This window comes from Elaeis guineensis, chromosome 3, assembly GCF_000442705.2.
Source record: "Elaeis guineensis isolate ETL-2024a chromosome 3, EG11, whole genome shotgun sequence".
NCBI classification, from domain to species: domain Eukaryota; kingdom Viridiplantae; phylum Streptophyta; class Magnoliopsida; order Arecales; family Arecaceae; genus Elaeis; species Elaeis guineensis.
The window spans coordinates 114,104,436-114,123,043 of NC_025995.2; the positions used below are offsets into that span (position 1 = coordinate 114,104,436).

At 36.8% G+C, this 18,608-nt stretch overlaps 2 protein-coding genes across 2 annotated transcripts; both read left to right on the forward strand.

The window, feature by feature from the left end:
• The first annotated feature begins 858 nt into the window (after positions 1-858).
• LOC105040755 (uncharacterized protein At5g41620) lies at positions 859-6,364 on the forward strand. The gene is made up of 3 exons (XM_010917430.4): positions 859-1,379; positions 4,024-4,149; positions 4,444-6,364. The coding sequence occupies exons 1-3, from the start codon at positions 1,011-1,013 to the stop codon at positions 6,031-6,033; spliced, it is 2,085 nt and encodes a 694-aa protein (XP_010915732.1). The 5' UTR covers positions 859-1,010; the 3' UTR covers positions 6,034-6,364.
• Positions 6,365-12,870: 6,506 nt separating this feature from the next.
• On the forward strand, positions 12,871-17,076 carry LOC105040754 (uncharacterized). The gene is made up of 3 exons (XM_010917429.4): positions 12,871-13,454; positions 16,290-16,422; positions 16,498-17,076. Exons 1-3 carry the CDS (start codon positions 13,288-13,290, stop codon positions 16,552-16,554), a joined length of 357 nt encoding a protein of 118 aa, XP_010915731.1. The 5' UTR covers positions 12,871-13,287; the 3' UTR covers positions 16,555-17,076.
• Positions 17,077-18,608: the final 1,532 nt, after the last annotated feature.

Sequence of the window (18,608 nt, forward strand, 5' to 3'; positions counted from 1 at the left end):
TCTGGACCTTAGTGGTACAATTAGCTGTTTCATTCCGGGATGCGTGATATCAAGAAAAAAAAATTGTTATCGAGGTTGCTTTGAACATCTTGAGAGAAGATGGAAAGAGAGAGAGTAGAAGAGATTGACTTAGCTATTAGCTAATTAGAAGCATTTAGTTTGAGAATTTTTGGTCAAATAATTGAATTAATTCTTCACCAAAAAAAATAATTGAATTAATTGTAATAGAGAAGCCTCTAGGAAATACCTCTACATGGTGAAGCAAAAAGGAAACATTTAAGATCCCTATATCTTACAGAAATTATAGTCTTAAATCCAGTGAAACAGAAGAAAATGATTCATGTAGCTGACCCTAAGATTTGCTATATGACACTATAAAAACCTATGATAATAGAGCTACAACACTGTCCTCATGGTCATTATTTAGAGCTTAAAAAGCATTGTTCCTATCCCTAGTAACTAGAAAGTAAGATTGGCCACATGGTTGAGATCATTCTCCGCTACCAACCGGAGATCTGGGCCTGGTCCTGGATCAAATCTTCCCTCTAACCAATTTTTGCCATGCGGGCTCGCAGAATGGCAACTGATTTTTGGAAAGACCAGGGCAACCCTTGTAAATCTCAACGAAAAGCTCACACCCGTCGCCCCCACGCACATCAAATCATTCCTCCCGCAACTTTCCAATTTTTAATTCTCTCCCCTCCTCTAGCTAGAGAGAGAAAGAAGAGCAGTCTTTTTCACAAAACTAAAATCCTGATAACAACTGACTCAAGACCATGGTACCAAAATACAATCTGTTGCACCAGAGAAAATACTAGTAATAACGGTACCCAAAACAAGGAGGAAAAAAAAAAAAAAAAAAACAAAGTTCAAGAAATCAAGAAGAGAGAGAAGAAAGGAGGTCAAGGAACAGTGAGGGAGAATGGGAGGGGAAAGAGGGGCGTATGGGCGTATGGCTCCATGTGGAGAAGGGTGAATAGTCTCCATTAAAAAAAGGGGGAGACAGGTTGATGGAAGCGGAAAAGGGGGGAGCAGCGGTAGAGGAAGGGAGTGGTGGCGGTGGAAAGGAGGAGTCTTTGGGCCTAAAGCTGAGGCGAGGGATCTCCATCTCCGTCGGCAAAAGGGGCGGCCCCTCTACCCCCGTGCCCTCCTGGAAGCTGGAGGACCATCCTGGCCCTTCGGACCCCTGCGGCCTTGACAGGCCCCAGAGGAGGAGGAGCTCCGTCTCCGCCCGAAAGCTTGGGGCCAGTCTCTGGGAGATACAGGACCTCTTGGATTACTCCAGGATGAGCCGGAGGAGCGCCAGGATACGCCGCCGAAAGGAAGGGAGAGGCATCGATGATGTTCTTGACGAGTCGCCGGTCGGTCCCAAAGATCGAGTAAGATTCTTTTCTTTCCTTTTCTTTTGCTTTTAATTCTTTCTTGTTTTGGGCTCTCTTGGTTGATGGGTTTCTTGGATTAGGTTTCTTAACGTATTAATGTTGCTGCTTTAGATTTTTATGTTCTTTCGTGCTGCGATTTTTTCTTTTTTTTTTTGGGGGGGGGGGGGGGGTTGGGGGGGGGTTTCCTTTTGAGTCGTGATTCCGTAGGATTGTTTTGGTTTCTTGTGTGGTTGATTCTTGATGTATGTTGTGAATTAGTTATTAGAAGAAGAATCGTAGGGTAACATACCAATGACATTATTTGGAGATGATGTCAAGAGCATTCATCTTGTGACCGATGACAAATAAAAGAGAGAGAGAGAGAGAGAGAGAGAGAGAGATTTTGATCTGATTGAATTGAAAATGACTGTTTTTGAAATATAAAGCATCAACTGAGAGGGTTTGGAGATGATTCCAATAACACGCAATATCTGTGTTGATAGATTGGGTTTGACTTGATTTGATTGGTAAAGTTTTAATTCCTTTATAGAGATCCTTGATGGTTGACAAATTTGGAGAATATTTGTTGGTAGGTTTGCCCCCTCAAGGCTGCATAGAATGACCAGCTCTTGATGAGGCTTTACAAGCATAATTTTTTCTAATTATATATATATATATATGTATGAAGATTGAAGAGTTATAGATACCCTTTTTATAAGATGAAATATAGTTGTTTATTAATATGAAAATTTTTCCAAGGGATCATGTTGAGAGCCGAACTAAAATGTTCTTATATGGATATGCCGTGATTTGTAAAAGCTGATACCATTTAGATGGGATAAGGCTTGCTAGTCAGGGTTAAGGTTATTAATTCTTTGTAATCTGTTCTCTTCTGGTGCTAATTTGTATACTGCAAGCTAGTCGTATGTGTACTCTGCGTCTTTTTGATATATAACAGAAGACAATCTTCTTTCATTACCTATTTTCTAAGTTGCGACAGAAGAACTTCATACTTCTCAATATCTTTTTTTTTAATCTTCATATATGTGTGACCTTCAGCCCTTTTGCATGGAAATAGGTTGGTAAATTTGTGCCTTGAGCACTACCATCATCAAAGTTCTAGTCCTTAAAATTGTAACTTAGCTTTCAGATTGACCATGGGAAAGTACTCTTTTAGTTCATTCACAGTTATCGTGGTGTCTTAGAACTCTAGAACAATTCTGGTTGAAAAAATAGAAACCTGAATTCATCTTTTTGCTAATTGTGTAAAAGACTTGATAGGAGTTGTAATGGAGATAATCTACACCACTTACAAGTTGCGTATTGGGTACTTTGAATTCACTACCTTAGCTACTAATGAAGCAACTATGGTAGTTACAATATTCATATTTTATTTGAATAATTACTAATGAAAGTTTGTTGGTGGACTGGGATGTTACTTTTTTGGTATAGATACCACTTGAATGCTGAAACTTGGTACAGATATGAAAGATACAACCTTAATGCAAGCATTGTGTTTAGACAACAATAAGATATGGCACATGTACATCATGGAGAATTTGTCTTCTCTTCAGAAGAGGCTAGGTGTACTATTAGCAGCAAACATTTTTGTCTGACTTTTGTGAAACAAAATCCAGTGCCATGCTAGTCTTGCATTTTACTTCCAAGCATGCTATATCAGTCATATATATTATCAAATCAAGGTTCAATATCAGGTAGTGTTCTGGTATAAATTTTGGGTGACAACTGCCTGTGTGAATTGAGTGCTCATAAATTGACAATTTAATAAATAAAAGACAAGAAGAAAAAATCATGTTGATTTAAAAAGCACAATGCTACTGTTTCATTATCTTCCTATAATTATAGATCTGCTATTTTGTCGAAATATGTTGTCCAATTATTTGCATTTATATCAAACCATATATATCTAGAAAATGCCAGAATAAGTACCGGTCATGCTAATGTAGAACAACTAGTAAGATAAATATTTAAGTTGTAAGAAAAAAATGAAATAGTTAGGACTGAATTTAATCCAATTTACACCTGAATGTAGGCAAAAATTAGAGAAAGATGAACTGACTTTTGGCTCTGCCTGATTCATCATGCATGTTTTGATGTTTTGAAGGTATTGAGGAATATGGAAACAACTTTTACTTCTCTCTGAGATCTCAAATCTGTTTCTGACTCTAGATAACTACTTGTTTCTTTTTCTTAGTGATCTTTAAAGACTTGGCATCATATTCTCTTGAGTAATTTCACATGTCGTGTAGCATTCCTCTGCATAAGTATTTAGTTAACACTTCCAATCAGTTTCAAAAAGGAAATGCTTGATAGTCAATGGAAAAATTGGTAGGAAAACAGGTTCATATAGAAGAAATAAAGACCATGGGATCCAAATTCCTGATTATGTTTCATGCAGTGTTTATTCATTTGTTGGAAGTATTTTCCCTGCCTACATCAAGGTAATTATACACTGTGCTCAACTTTTTCCACAGTGCTACTGAGGACATGTTCCATATGTACAGCTATTGTTACATTTCTAAGTCACAAACCAACATTTGTATTATTATATCCTCTCTGCAACCTGCAGTCACTTGTCTGCTTTAGTATAATTTATATCGGCCATTATTACAACTAACCATTTTCTGACTTCTCATGCCAGCCTCTAACTGCTGGTAGTTTAAGGAGGCATGTTGCAGCTTCACTGATCCAACAACATCAGTTGAGCGAAAGGAATGGTCATGCTCTCCAACCTGTATCTCCCGCAAGTTATAGCAGCTCAATGGAGGTATTCCATCTTTTTGTCTAACTTAGACCTTAGTTGGATTGTCTTTTTTATCTAAACAGGGTTTTGTTTGCAAATCCTTTTTTGATTTTGGAATGTGTTTCATTGATGCATTGGATGAAGGAATTGTTAGATAAATGAAGCATTGTCTTGTGTTATTTTCCTCTGGAATTACTGGTACAAGAAATAATCTTTTTAGTTATCATCTTTTATTGGCATATGCTGGTCTGATATTTCTGATTCCTTGATATCTTCTGGCTCTATATGTTTTAACTGTTGTTTTTCTGCATTTTGCAGTTTGCGGCCTTTGACCAAGCTATCACTCCTAGCAGTTCTTTAGATCTTAAGGGAAAGCTCAGGGAGGCAGGATATAGCCTTAAAACATCAACTGAATTATTGAAAGTTCTGAATAGGATTTGGAGCCTGGAAGAACAACATGCATCCAATGTATCTTTGGTAAAACAATTGAAGACGGAGCTAGAGCATGCACGGACATGTATTCAGGAGTTGATGCAAGAGAAGCAAGCATATCATCATGAAATGGATGATTTGGTGAAACAAGTTGCTCAGGTCAAACTGGTCCAGAAGAACAAGGAGCAGGAAAGGATCAAAGCAGCTGTGCAGTCCATAAGGGATGAGCTTGAAGATGAGAGAAGGTTGAGAAGACGTTCCGAAACTCTGCACCGAAAACTAGGCAAAGAGTTGTCTGAAGTGAAAGCAGCATTCATGAAGGCAGTGAAGGATCTGGAAAAAGAGAGAAAAGCAAATAGCCTTTTGGAAGACCTTTGCGATGAGTTTGCAAAGGGAATTAGGGATTATGAACAGGAAGTCAGGGAGTTGAAGCAGAAGTCTGTAAAAGGTTGTGATCATAAAGTTGATCGGATGGTACTTCATATTTCAGAAGCATGGCTGGATGAGCGGGTGCAGATGAAGATCGCTAAATCTAGGGGAGATTTGGCTGAAAAAAGCACAGTTACAGACAGGTTAAATGGTGAAATTGAATCTTTCCTTCAAGCTAGACAATCCCATAGTTTTAAGAATGATGGTGTGTACCAGAAAGATGGAAATTTGCGCCGCCAGTCCCTGGAGTCTGTCCACTTGAATGGGGCTGCCAGTGCACCTCGAGATGCCGACGATGATGATTCTGTAGCCAGTGACTTGCATTGTTTTGAGCTTAACATGGCTGGCGGTGACAGTGAAATCCATGACCAGTTAAAATCTCATGGTAGAAGTAGCATTGAAAAGCTGGACTCAGCAAGAAAATCTAACTTCACAGGGAAGAAAGTGGGATATTCTGAAAATTTCAAGGGTCAGAATATTTCTGGCTTGCAAGCACGATTCAAGGAGCGGATGGATAAGATGAAGCTCTGTGGAAATGAACAGCTTGTGGATCGAGTACAGGCCATGCAGACTGATGAAGAAACTGGAGGGGTGGAAGCAGATCAGATTGGATGTGTTATTTCCCAGAAATCCAATAATCATCATGTTCCAGAAGTTGGGCAGGGCATAGATCTGAAGTGGGATAGCAAGCAGGTATCAGACCATCTGATCGATAATGCAGTGAAAAACCAGTCAGAAATTTGCAAGGTTGATCAAGATAATTATCATGGGGAACAGTCCCAAGATCAATTTTCATGGAGGGGTCACTTTGTTTTAGTTGGTGAGAACACTGCTTCAGGAGATTTCCGCAATCTAGCCAGTCCAGTGCGGCAGTGGAACTACCAGCATACATCTCCTGATATTAAGATATCTGAATGCTCATCAAAATTACCATGTGAAGTAAAAGAGAACACTTTAAAGGCAAAATTACTTGAAGCAAGGCTGGAGGGACAGCATGCTCGTTTAAAAGCTTCAAAAGGTTCGGCCATGGGAAGAATTCGACAATGAATGGGCAAAGCTAATGCAGTGTCATTGACCAAGATGCCAGCATGCTTTGAATCTTGGGTTGTTTAGATACTGTAAAAGGTATTTTCTAGAGTGAAAGATGATGTCCAATTTTTGGGATTTACTTAATTTCTGTATACCATGAGTTATAAAGTTGTGAATGACTAGGCATTAGCTTGATTGTCCATATTAATTTTGGCAGTTCATTGGAGTCTCTGGAAGATGTCTTAATGCTGTTTTTGACTATAACTTCCATTATATTGATGCTGTATCTAATGCTTAAATGTTCTATTTGATCAACTGCCTGTATGTTTGTGTTAACAACTATTTCATCCATCTCATGTTAGCCCTATTAGCAATTATAATCCAAGTACTTCAACATTTCTGCACATGCTTTGGTCTGGAGCATTTATCTAGTATTATGCAATAAGTTCTAACCATCTGTGCTTATATCTATCTAAAAAGGTAATGTGCATAGGATTGTGTTTTTTTTTTTTTTTTGGATATACGATGTCCGCACACACCTTCAGTGAGAATGATGGATAGTGCCCCCATAGATTTTATCACAAAAAATAGAAATAACAAAAGTGTTGTTGTGAGGGAAACGTGAATTTTATATCTGAAAGCACAAGCTAATCTTCCCACAGAGTGCTGTTATGGGAACAAACAGCCTATTTTAAGATGATAGAGGACGTAAAAGGAAACAAAAATTAGAAATAAGATGGTAGTTCACATGAAAATCATATTGATAAAAGCCAAACAACTCAGATCAAAAGGTTCCGAGTCAATTGTAGTTGATAAAAGCCTAATCTTAAGTTGCTGGATCCCAGCCATACATCTATGTATCGCTAATCTGCTGCAGGATTTACTTCTATGCAAGGTTTTAAATCTTGTGGAACGGAGTTGTTCCGATTTTTTTCATGGTACGGAATGCGCCACTATCTCGTCCCGTCCAACATTTGGGACAGAGGGTGTCCGAAAACTGTCTGATCGAGATGCTGGGATATTAGTGGGACGGCTCCGTCCAGATGTCTCATGGAACGTCCCACTAGGACCTGAATCCTTGCTTTTATGCAATACCTTACTAGTAAATTCATTCTTAAAATATCATTATGTTCTTTTCAAAAGATTCCATATTAAGGCCTTAAGGTAATGAAGGCAATGCCTTAAACTTGTAGCTCATGCTTTAAGCCATCGTGTCCGGATTTTCCAATATTTGTTATAAACAGTAGGTGAGATGCGAAAGTGTCCATCATTTGTTATAAAAATTTTCAAATGCTTCTGATGTTTTATATCTTCCCATGGATAAAGTTGAGATCTGACATCCTTTGTTAGTAAATGCTTAAATATAGGGGAAGAATCATCTCGATAAATCTGGTTTAGTTTTTAGGAGTTCTGGGTTTATACAAATGTAGGATTTTAGTACGTATCATTAGTTGTTTAGGCACCATGACTTAGGCAGCTCCCTATATCTCAATTTGCAGCACAAGGGTCAAGGGTGATGATGCTGAGCATTAAGTAGGTTGCCTCATGGTATGGAGGTTGTCAAAGTGATCTTCTCTACCTGATTGTAAACTACTGGCAGGTAATGGTGCTATGAAATTCGGGATGTTGAAGGTGCAAACTCAGAAATTACTCTCTGCTGATAGATCTTGATGACTCCTATAGCAGGTTAAGCAGTGCCCCTCTATAGGCATGGCACAAAACCTGACAATTGTCCTTGTCCTAAAATCAGATGAGCCAGGTGATGTAACAATGGGTCTCAAGATTTATGATCTACAAACAGATAATTGTACTTGCCTTGAAGGTTCTGAAGTCTGCTTATTGTTGTGTAACCATTACTATTACTTCTAGTGCAAGAAGAGCCACACGTTTGATCTTGGTTTCTGCTTCTAAACACCAGAAAAGGAAGACAATAATGTTATTCCATTTTTTTTCCCTTGGGGTTCTCTTTCTGCAAGAAATAGACTGGTACAGTCGCTGCATGCATTAGATGGGAGAATGTAAAGTCCAAATTCAGTATTTAAATATTTTTAATAGTCAAAGTTGCGATAGCGATTTTGAGCAGGAAAAAAAATAGAATGCATTTTCTATGGTAGTAGCTCCATTTTTGTTATAATTACATCTTAGATAGAACTATTTATTAGTGAACTTTCATCAACTTGAAAGATTTTCAGTTACCTTTCAAATCCTACTACCCTGCTGCTGACAAGCTCTGGCACTGTTACGGATATTGACTTTGTAAGCTCATCTGGCAGGTAGGAAGACGCAGTGTCCTCTCTGAGGCATCCTTGGTAGTTGTTTGTTTTCACTGTCACCGGAAGCATAGTTTACATTTAAAGAAAAAAGAGAAAAATAAAAGAAAAAAAAAAGGGTAAGGTCAACTATTTAGCTCATGAATGAAGAATTCAGATGAATGGCCTGGATTTTTTTTTTTTTTTTTTAGTCTGAGGATAGCATTTGATATTGTATTGAAAGCAGATTTGACAGCTTGCCAAAAGGGATTCTGTCGTTGATTTAGTTGTAGCATTGCCAACATCTTTCATACTACTTTTTTCCATCATCCTCTCACCATCTCTATCCTTAATCTACAATTCTTATGGTTTACAGGTGGTGATATGCATGCCAGTCTTACACAAGTGAGCAAGACATCTAAAACACCAGAAAGAGTTAAAAATATTGAGGAGTGAGAACTGAATTGGAGTTGTAATATTGAGAAAGCTGTACAGAGAAACCAACTGCTAAAGATAGCCTAGAAAAGTGTTATCATGAAATTCTTCCTATTTCTAACAAAATTTAAATTCATAGCACTTTAGTAAGAGCTGCATGATTCCAAGAAAAATCCTTTCGCATTCCGTGAATGGTGAGAGCAGGAACGCTAACCCCGCTATCGCTTCTTGTTAGTTGGCTAAATCAAGATATAGATCATTTCCACGGTCTTGATGTGCATTTCCTTTCAAGGAAACTCGGGGTACAACTGTAGAAGTAAGGCAGATACACCTTAGGGGGACACAGCAAAGTAGAAATAGATTGAAGAATATAAAAAGAATACGTTTTGCTATATGTAGTGCATTTAAATGGAATGAGTAAATCCAGTGTATTTACTGGTAAGTATTTTTATAATGAAGAGTGAAAAACATGTTATAAGACAGCATAAATTTTATGAATTGTAAATTGATGCAACTATGTTAGCTTATTAATAGCAGACATCTGATTAATAGGTCCTCCCCCTCTTGATTGTTACTATTAACACTACTTTAAAAATGAACTATATTTTTTTTTGTCTCTTTTCCAAAGAAATATAAATTATACACAACTATGATTATCCAATGCACTAAATTATAAGCAAAGCATGAGCTGTTACAAATCATATCAATTCACAGTTCTCCTAGCCGTTGCCTCTCTCCTCGGAAGTGTAGTTATAATTTTGATGCAATATGATGACATTCCTATTATAATTTTGAATAAAAATAAATTTAATTAAAGTAAATAACAAATTAGTTTATGCAAAGATATGCCCCATCATCCTCATCCCATGTAGAATATGACTAGTACAATGGTTGGAAGCTGAAGTACTCTTTTCTTTCCATGTATAAACAATCTAGAATCTATCAACCCACTATTTTAACTTTAAAATAAATATAAACTAGATAGGACCAAGCCTAAAGCAGTGTACCATAAACCAATTTAGCCGCTAAATCTAAAGATCACAAATATTCCCATTATAGTGTGGTGAGGCAGCAAGATTGTGGAGCACATTTCTAGAGATACTTGGGGGCATGCGCAAGACTGCTTGATTTTCTCAAGGTTTGACTTCAGCATCAATGCTTGCACCTCTGCTAGACATTTTCTATTTCCACCAATATCTTAATTTGCATCATTCTTTAATATCATTTTTCTACTTATCTAGTTTAGAAGCAAGATATTCTCACAGGCATCCACTTTGTATTCTCATTTATGCTATAAATAAGGGTCCGTACATTTCTCATTCATCTTATCTAATTAATTTATTGACAAGCTAACACGTTCATCATTTTACTTGATTTGTTCAACTAAGTTTGGTGTGCTCGATTTTATACTAAAATTAATTTAGATGAAATTTTTTGTGCACCATAGACAGCGTAGAAAATTCGATGTGGGGTGCACCATCTCGTTCGATTGATCTACATAGTCATTATCTTTCAACACACATTTAATATCTGTAGATCGATTTTTTCGTTTAAAATTTTTGTATGATGAAAATATCCGTCTTTTGAAAAAAAAAATTATGACATTCTATATTTATATTATGACATCCTGCATTCATAATATGCATAGGATATTATAATTTTTTTTAAAGAATAAAGATATTTTCGTCATTCAAAACTTTCAAATAAAAAAAATCAATTTACAAACATTAAATGCACGTTAGAAAATGATTGGACAAAAATACTCCTCTTATATTATGATATTTTAAAACATATTATGACATCATGGACTATATTACATCACAGAATGTCATAATTTTTTCAAAAAAATTGATATTTTCGTCATACAAAACTTTTAAACGAAAAACTAACCTGCAAATATTAAATGCATATTGAAAAATAATAACTACGTAGACTAATCGAATGAGATGGTGTACTTTATATCAGATTTTTTATATCACATGTAGTGCACAAAGAATTTCTCATTAATTTCGTTTGGTCAATTGTTTCCTGCATTTGACATGTAGGGCTGCCTGTGGGCGAGTTGGCCCATGTGGTTCAACGACCAGGCTCAAGAAAAAAAAAAAAAAAGGCCCAAGTTTGGATTTTCAATCCAAAATCCTGATTCAGCTTGAAATTGGCCTATTTATTTTGCCGGTTTATTTATGAAAAATTTTTTGTGCACCGTGCGAATGATGTGGAAAATCCAACGTGAAGTATACTGCTTTATGTGATTGGTCTACGTAGCCACCTCTTTCCAACATGTATTTAATGTCTGTAATTCTATTTTTTTATTTAAAAAATTTATATGATGAAAATACCTCTATCCTTTAAAAAAAATTATGACATCCCGAGACATGTTATGACTTCCTACACAAAGGATATTATTATATGGTCCAAAAAATTATGGCATCCCATGATATATTATGATATCTTGCATCAAATTATGCAAGATATCATAATATGGTCCAGAATATCATAATATGATCCAAGATGTCATAATATAGAAAAGATATTTTTGCCCAACTATTTTTCAAAGTGCATTTAATGCTTGCAGTTCTATTTTTTCGTTTGAAAATTTTGAATGAAGAAAATAACCTTTCTCTTTGAAAAAAATTATGATATCTGATAACATATTATGCTATCCTGTATCAAAATTATGACTTTCTGCATGCAGGATATCATAATATGGACACAAGATGTCATAATTTTTTCCAAAGAGCAAGAGTATTTTCATCATTCAAATTTTTTAAATAAAAAAAATAAAACTGCAGACATTAAATATGCGCTGAAAATGATGACTATGTGGATCAATCATATAAATCGATGCGCTCCATATCGAATTTTCTATGCCATCTGTAGTGCACAAAAAATTTTTTTTTATTTATTTTCGTATATCGGCAGTCAGATTAGGCCAGGTCTCTTGATTCGGGCTGGGCTAAGCCTGACTGGGCTGAGCTTAAACGAAGGCTTGCTTTTGTGCCAGGGGCCACACCCATCCCATTGACAGCCCCATGCTTCTGTCCTGCGATGTTCAGTTGTGTTCATGGAGCATCTATGCCCATCCTACCAGAATGAATGACCTCGATTCAACCAGTCGCAGGAGACAGTAAAATGGTTAGTAAATATAAGCTCTTAAAAGAAAATATACATTAACACTTGATGCGTTCATACAATAAACATGAGAAGTACTAAAATGGGGCGATCATATATGATTTAGTTCAAGCTTGAATCTCCCACCTTATCTTGCACTCTTTAATACGATTTTTAAAAAGGTCTGTATGACCTATGATTTTTAAGGATTGAAAATCTTCGGCCTCTACAAACTTTGGAATTATCCTCTTTTCTTCCTTAACTGCACCACGAGCCACAAATCTAGGATCAAGTAGCCCTAATGTTTTTTTTTCTTTTTTGTATTTAGCTTTTCTTAAGATTTTATCATTAAGAATTTAGAAGCGTGATGATAAACTAAAAGTATTAATGTGAATATTTTGCAAACAAATCTGGTTAGTTGAGGATTTAGCCTAAACTACTCGCAACAAGTTTGGATCCTAAACTGTGATGGTCACCCTAAAATTAGGATTGAAAATAGGTTAGATATGAATTAAATATTGATATATCGATATTCATGTTTGTTTTATTTAATGAATATAGGTATAGCTACAGATATTAATTGGATATAAAAATTTATATTCATATTTATTTTTAAATAAATATAGATATAAATTAAATATTAAAAATATAGATATAAATATAAATATAAGTCTGGTGATTAAATTTTATGGTCACAAAACTAAAGATGCTGCTAAATTGATGATAGATTAAATTAATAATGATCAAATATTTTTTTAAAAAAATTTATAAATATTATATAAAATTAAATAAAATTATAAATAAAATTATATATTTAAATATAAAATTGGATGATTGTTTATTTATAATTATATTTATTTTTTTAATAAATATAAATAAAGATATAAATATTAATCGGATGGATATCAATGGATCCGATCCGATCAGTTGACGTATGATGATTGTTACGCCCGGCCCAGTTGGGCCGGCCGAGGTCCAGACCAAAGCAGTTGGATTAGCAAGCCAAGGGCCCGACCGTTCTCGGCCGAACCCCAACCTACCTTCTTCCTTCTCCTTTCCCCGATTCCTCTTGGCCTTGGCTCGCCCGCCCTCGCCCGAACCACAACCCCCCTTCTTATTGTCCTTCCCCCCGATTCCTTCCTTCGCCGCTGCCTCTTACCTCTCTCCCTCTCCCTGCTACCGTCCGGCCATCGCCGGAATCCGCTGCTCGACCGAACGCCGAACCGACCCCCGTCCCCGTTTACCTCTCTTTCTTCCCAGATCTCTCCTCCTCCTTATCTTTCTCTTCCCTCCGGGTCCACCCCTTCATCGCCTTTCTGCCGCCCTGATCGAGCCGGCCTTCCTCTACTTCGCCGGACTTTCTCTCACCAAGTCTTGCCACCCCTTCTTTCCTTTTCCTTCGCTTGCGTGCGCTGCCCTAGACACGTCCGGATCAAGGGCCTCGCCCGTTAGTGGGAGACAACGAGGGGGCAGCGAGATGGGCGGTGCGGCGTTTCGGTGGCTACTTCAGCTCCACAGAGACGTACCTAAGGCCGCTCGATTCTACTCGGAAGGCTTGGATTTCAGCATTAACGTCTGCACTCTCCGTTGGGCCGAGCTCCAAAATGGCCCTCTAAAGCTTGCCCTGATGCACTCCCCCACCAGGTGTCCTTCTCTCTTTCTTCTTCCCTTATATGTTTTATCTTTTCTTTTCCATTTTTCATCTTCGGTTTCTACCTATCTTTGAGCTTTCGATTGTACCCATTTGACCCAATGTGTATGTTTTTTTCCTAAAAAAAAAAGAAATTCTAAATTTTACTCTATAAAAAGTTCACATATTTGCAAGGGTTTCCGTCTTCAGCATAGCCAGATATTGATGAATTGCACTTTTGGTGAATGATGAAAAGGCGCATTGAAGTCTCTTTTCCTAATCAAGATTAGCACCTAGTCAACATAGAGGTACATTGCGAGTTGCGGGTGTTGATATTAATAATGTCTGCTGGAGCTCTTTATGATTTGAAAATAATTTCAGATTTCTTGATGCAAAGAGGTATCCTAGTACTCGTGAGATTGAATTGACAAATAATGAGCATCATAAGCTTAATAATCACTGCTTTTTAAGTCTTTATGAAGGTGCACTGGAAAATCAATGCTGAATTAAAATGGCGCTCATTATGTAGACTGCATATTAGTTAAGCACGGTAGCAGAGAAAATGGCAGAAGAAATAATGGGAAAAATGGTAGGGTAACCAACAAGAAGTAAAATACATCCCAATATAGAACAGATCAGTTTACAAAGAAGATAATCTACGAAAAAGAATGAGAACTGGGATATAAAAGAAAGTGTGGAATGACAGAAAACCAAGTGTTGCAGAAATATGTATAGATAAAGAAAAATTGTAGGATATATGTGTAAAAGAAGATCTGCTAATTGATTCCTTATCTAACCATCATAAAGTACAGGCCTTTCATTTTCATTTGTTTCCTTGATTCCCCTCCCTCTTTTCCTCTTTTTAAGATATGGAGTTCACTAGATCTTAGCATAACTAACTGGCGTGATCAAATCTTTTAGTGCCGTTATATTTGTAAGCTTCTACTTTGTATGCTGCACTTGCTTCTGAATCTTGCCCAACATCTCACCCCTTGCTTCATAAAGGGTTCATCTTCTATGCATTTAATTAATCACTATCATATGTTACCAAATTGACCATAACTAAATCCCTAATGCCTCAATTTTGTTGCTTACATTTTGTGAATTCCAGTAAGAAGATATGCATGCAAACAAGATTTTAAGGAGCTAACTGCCAAAGTAAAATATGAAATCGGGCATACAACTAAACAATTTGATTCTTGAGGTCATTATACCAATATCAAATATTTGACTTGCTTTGAATTCATAGAAAAGTGTATTCTGAGATTTCAGAATACCCTGAAGATCTATGCTTCCAACTGATCAATATGGTTTTTAACTTTCTTTCTTTGACTCTCTCTCTCTCACAGACACATCTTATTCATATATGATCTCATTACGAGGATTATTAGTGGATGTCGGCACATGAATCAAATTGAATACAACAAAGCAATGCATGAAATGAAGGTGCCAAATGTTCCCTAATAGTCATACATCATCAATTTTGGGTTCAAGCATGAGTTATTCAAGAACAGGAGTTTTGACCCAACGGCACATTAGAGCAGAATTTGAATATAATAATACAAATTATAACCATGTTCCATATTGGTGGTTTAAGAACCTTTTTTTTCATCTTGTATTTTGGTTTAACTTTAAATTGCTACTAGAGGGCTTGCAGCGGAATTATTTTATTCATTGTTGTCAATGTTATGGTTTACGAAAGTAGCATCTAGGTTAAGTCCCTTGCTCATGATATTTGGGTATTTAAGTTTCGTGATATGGCAATGAAGGAGGCACATGAGTATAAAGTTGTATTTTGATGGATCTTTATGAACAAATGTGTATGGTTGCACATTATAAGTTTTGGGCTTTTGGCAGAAATCCTTTAGCCTCTTCTATTTGTTTTTTCCTCCTCCTCCTCCTCCTCCATCTTCTTCTTCTCTCTTCCTCTTACTTTAGTTGCTAAATTTTTTCTGTGCTTAGATCTCATGTAGATCTTTAACAGATTAGTTAAGAAATTTAATTATAAAACGTATTACAATTACTTAAAATTTCTTTCTTTCCTATCAACAAAAAAACATTTGTATTTTACTGCATTTGAACCTTGTTTTTAGTTTTTTTTCGCATTTTAAATCTTTTTAATGCAAATTTGAATGGACAAAATATCATAAATCATCTACAAATGCTAGTTTCAAATTTTTAACTCTTACTTAGATTGTATCGCTATAGAACCAAGTCATCTTCTTTTCTTCTTGTTCTTCTTCTGACCATGTTATTTATGACCTATTCTTGATCTAGAGGTCCTTGTTTGATACTGGGCAGAATTCGTTTAGCATCTGATGACAAGTTAATCTGTGCCAGCTTGTGTAGCTTGTTTATGACAAGAATTGTGGGCAATTGATGATAAGAAGCATGTGAAATTGACAATAAGTTGCCAGTTTAGTGGTTGCATGCTTAACAACGGAAGCTGAAAGGCCCATTAAGGAACAGGAGGTTGGTTCTTGGACCCAATCCAGGTGTCTAAACTGACTCGTGGACCAGAAAGCATGGTTGAAGGCCTAGCAAGAATGTCTGTTGCTCATAATTATAGTTATGGCATGCATATATGCATATAGAAAAGATTTTTTTGCCATATCTGAATATTGGGAATGGTTTGCTTTAGTTGTAATATTTATGTCATAACATGTGGAGTTCTTGTCATAACATGTGGAGTCGTTGTCTCCAGCAGAAAGTTTATTAAGATGCAGATTCTGTATTTTATTTTTGTAAACCTTTAGAATTGTTGCCAAAAGTCTTAAGACTTAATCTTGTACGTGTTTCACTGTATTTCTTGGACTTCTCAACTCTTACTAATAACTTTGGTATCACAGTGATTATCTTATGCAGAAAGGTTGCTCCTCTATGCTGTCCTTCACAGTAACAGACATAAACAGCACGGTGACAAAATTAATGACATTAGGAGCTGAGTTGGATGGTCCTATTAAATATGAGATCCATGGGAAGGTAGTGCTTTCCATACATACTCAAATTATAGTCCGAGATGATTTGCATTATGTATATTGGCTGGTTTGATTACAGGTGGCTGCCTTGCATTGCCTTGATGGGCATGTGTTGGGTCTTTATGAACCTGCATGACAGTTTCAACAAATTTTAGTTTGTGCAGTCTAAAACCAGATCAAAGTCCTGATACGGTATAAAATTTTAGAGTTCTCAGCAGCTATCAGATGCATAATTTCATTGTCGCTAGCAAGAGCTGCTTCTACCAGAGTAGTGGAAAGAGCATAAGATACGATTCCTTTCTTTGAGTTTCCTTCAAAGATGGTCATTGTTTGTTCATCCAGATCAATCAGCGCTGTGCAAAGAGTTTATAAGTGTTGGACCTGACGACTTTGTCAATCAAATGGGTAGGAGTAAACTGAATAAGGTGGAACAGAGGACACACATTTAGATTTCTATTTGTAGGGAAGGTCCCAAACTGAGTCACCTGTCATGTAGATGGGATATTTCTTTTCCACAGAATCTCCAAGGAATGAGACTGCTTGTGCTTTTAACTCTGCTGAAAGTTAAGCTATGCTGTCTGTCTGCTGGTAGAGTTCTCATCTTGTACCTTAACTTGAAGATGGTGACCTGAATTTAATGGAGAGCACTATTTTTGCATTTCACTAATTTTTGATAGTTTATCTATCTCTGCGTCTGATTTTTCCTGGTCTGCATCTAGATCTCTATAATCTATGGTTCACCTGCTGTACTTTTTGGTGGACGTACATGTTTGTTTGGATGGAAGAAAGTTCCTCCCCCGACCTCGTGAACTGAACAGCAGTTGCCGGATGCGGTTTCAACAATTTAAAATCTTGCAGCTCCTAACATCCACCGAATTATAGCTGTGTCCAACTGAAGCATTGGATGAGCAAATTCTCTGCAGTTAGGAACCATGCCAGGTTCAGTAAGTCATCAGTGTTAACCATCTGTTGATACCAAATGTATCCTACTTTTAAGGCACCATCAAGTCCAGTGGCTTGTGGCAGATATCGTGATATAAACTTGCATCCAGTTCCTTTTGCAGTGATTTCTTATTGGGTTGGAGGTAAGAGTGCAATCAAACCAAACCGAGTCAGTAGTTAGAAGTTTGAACTTAATTCAATTTAAAATATTCGAGTTCGAAATTCGGTTCAAGATTGATTGAGTTTATATATCTCAAGTTTGGCTCGATGAAAAATAAATAAAATTCGAGATCGATTCGATTTGAATATCAATCGAACCATATTCGAGTTTAAATTTGAGCTCGAAATCAAATTTTAGCCTACTAATAATATATATATATATATATTCGAATAGATTTGTGAGTTTTCGATCCAAGTATTCTGTTACTCGAGCTTGACTCGACTATTCGAATTTGATTCGAGCTAGATACTAATCGAGTTAAGTTGAGCTCGAATAGTTTATCTCTAAGTGTGATATCTAAAAGATTTCGTTTGTATCTCTAAGTGTGGTATCTAAAAGATCCACATTGGCGGCCTTTTTCTTCAGTATTTTGATGACCAATGAAAAGCCTTACGAGTTACAAATGAAAGATCATACTAAGTTGCCGCTGTTTAAGCCAAATGCGCAGCTTCGAAGCTCTCCGGCATACGTAAGCAGTGACTGATGGTCCATTTCTTATTATGGCCCTCTCCAAATAGCTGCAGCCCTTAGAAGTTCAAAGTATCAATATGCCAGGTTGCCTTGTGACCAATTAAAGCTGCATTTGCATGTTCATTGTGTGCAGCAATGGCCATGGAGTCATTTACAAAAAGAACATCTGAACATATCATCACTGATTGCTTCTGCAGCGGTCTCTTTCTTTGGAAGAAAGGGAAGTATTTCCTTCCTAAAAATTAGCAATATTATCTGCTCAAAAACATTCTATAGCATCTGTTCTTCTGCTAATGTTCAGAAATTTGAGGAATGGACAATGTATTCAAAGTCAAGGTGAGAATTGAAATGCTGCTCTCTTCGTCTGTTCGTAACACTTCATCCCAGTATCTTGGAATCCTCTGCCTATAAGCAGTGCAGAGTGCTCCAATTAGTGGCTGAGCCTCTCGGTGCAGGAGAGAGGAGCTGCTGTTGAAGGATGAGATCAGTGGCAACCGTGCTTTGAATCAGATTTGAGATTTCTTCCCTATGAGGAAACCCATTTGGTTTGCTTCTTT

Excerpts from the sequence above, each read along its gene's own strand:
- LOC105040755 (XM_010917430.4), top strand. The coding sequence starts at position 1,011 with ATGGAAGCGGAAAAGGGGGGAGCAGCGGTAGAGGAAGGGAGTGGTGGC. Across the intron at positions 1,380-4,023 it reads CGGTCGGTCCCAAAGATCGA|CCTCTAACTGCTGGTAGTTT; the intron begins GTAAGATTCTTT and ends TTCTCATGCCAG. Across the intron at positions 4,150-4,443 it reads GTTATAGCAGCTCAATGGAG|TTTGCGGCCTTTGACCAAGC; the intron begins GTATTCCATCTT and ends TGCATTTTGCAG.
- LOC105040754 (XM_010917429.4), top strand. The coding sequence starts at position 13,288 with ATGGGCGGTGCGGCGTTTCGGTGGCTACTTCAGCTCCACAGAGACGTA. Across the intron at positions 13,455-16,289 it reads CTGATGCACTCCCCCACCAG|TGATTATCTTATGCAGAAAG; the intron begins GTGTCCTTCTCT and ends TTGGTATCACAG. Across the intron at positions 16,423-16,497 it reads AATATGAGATCCATGGGAAG|GTGGCTGCCTTGCATTGCCT; the intron begins GTAGTGCTTTCC and ends GTTTGATTACAG.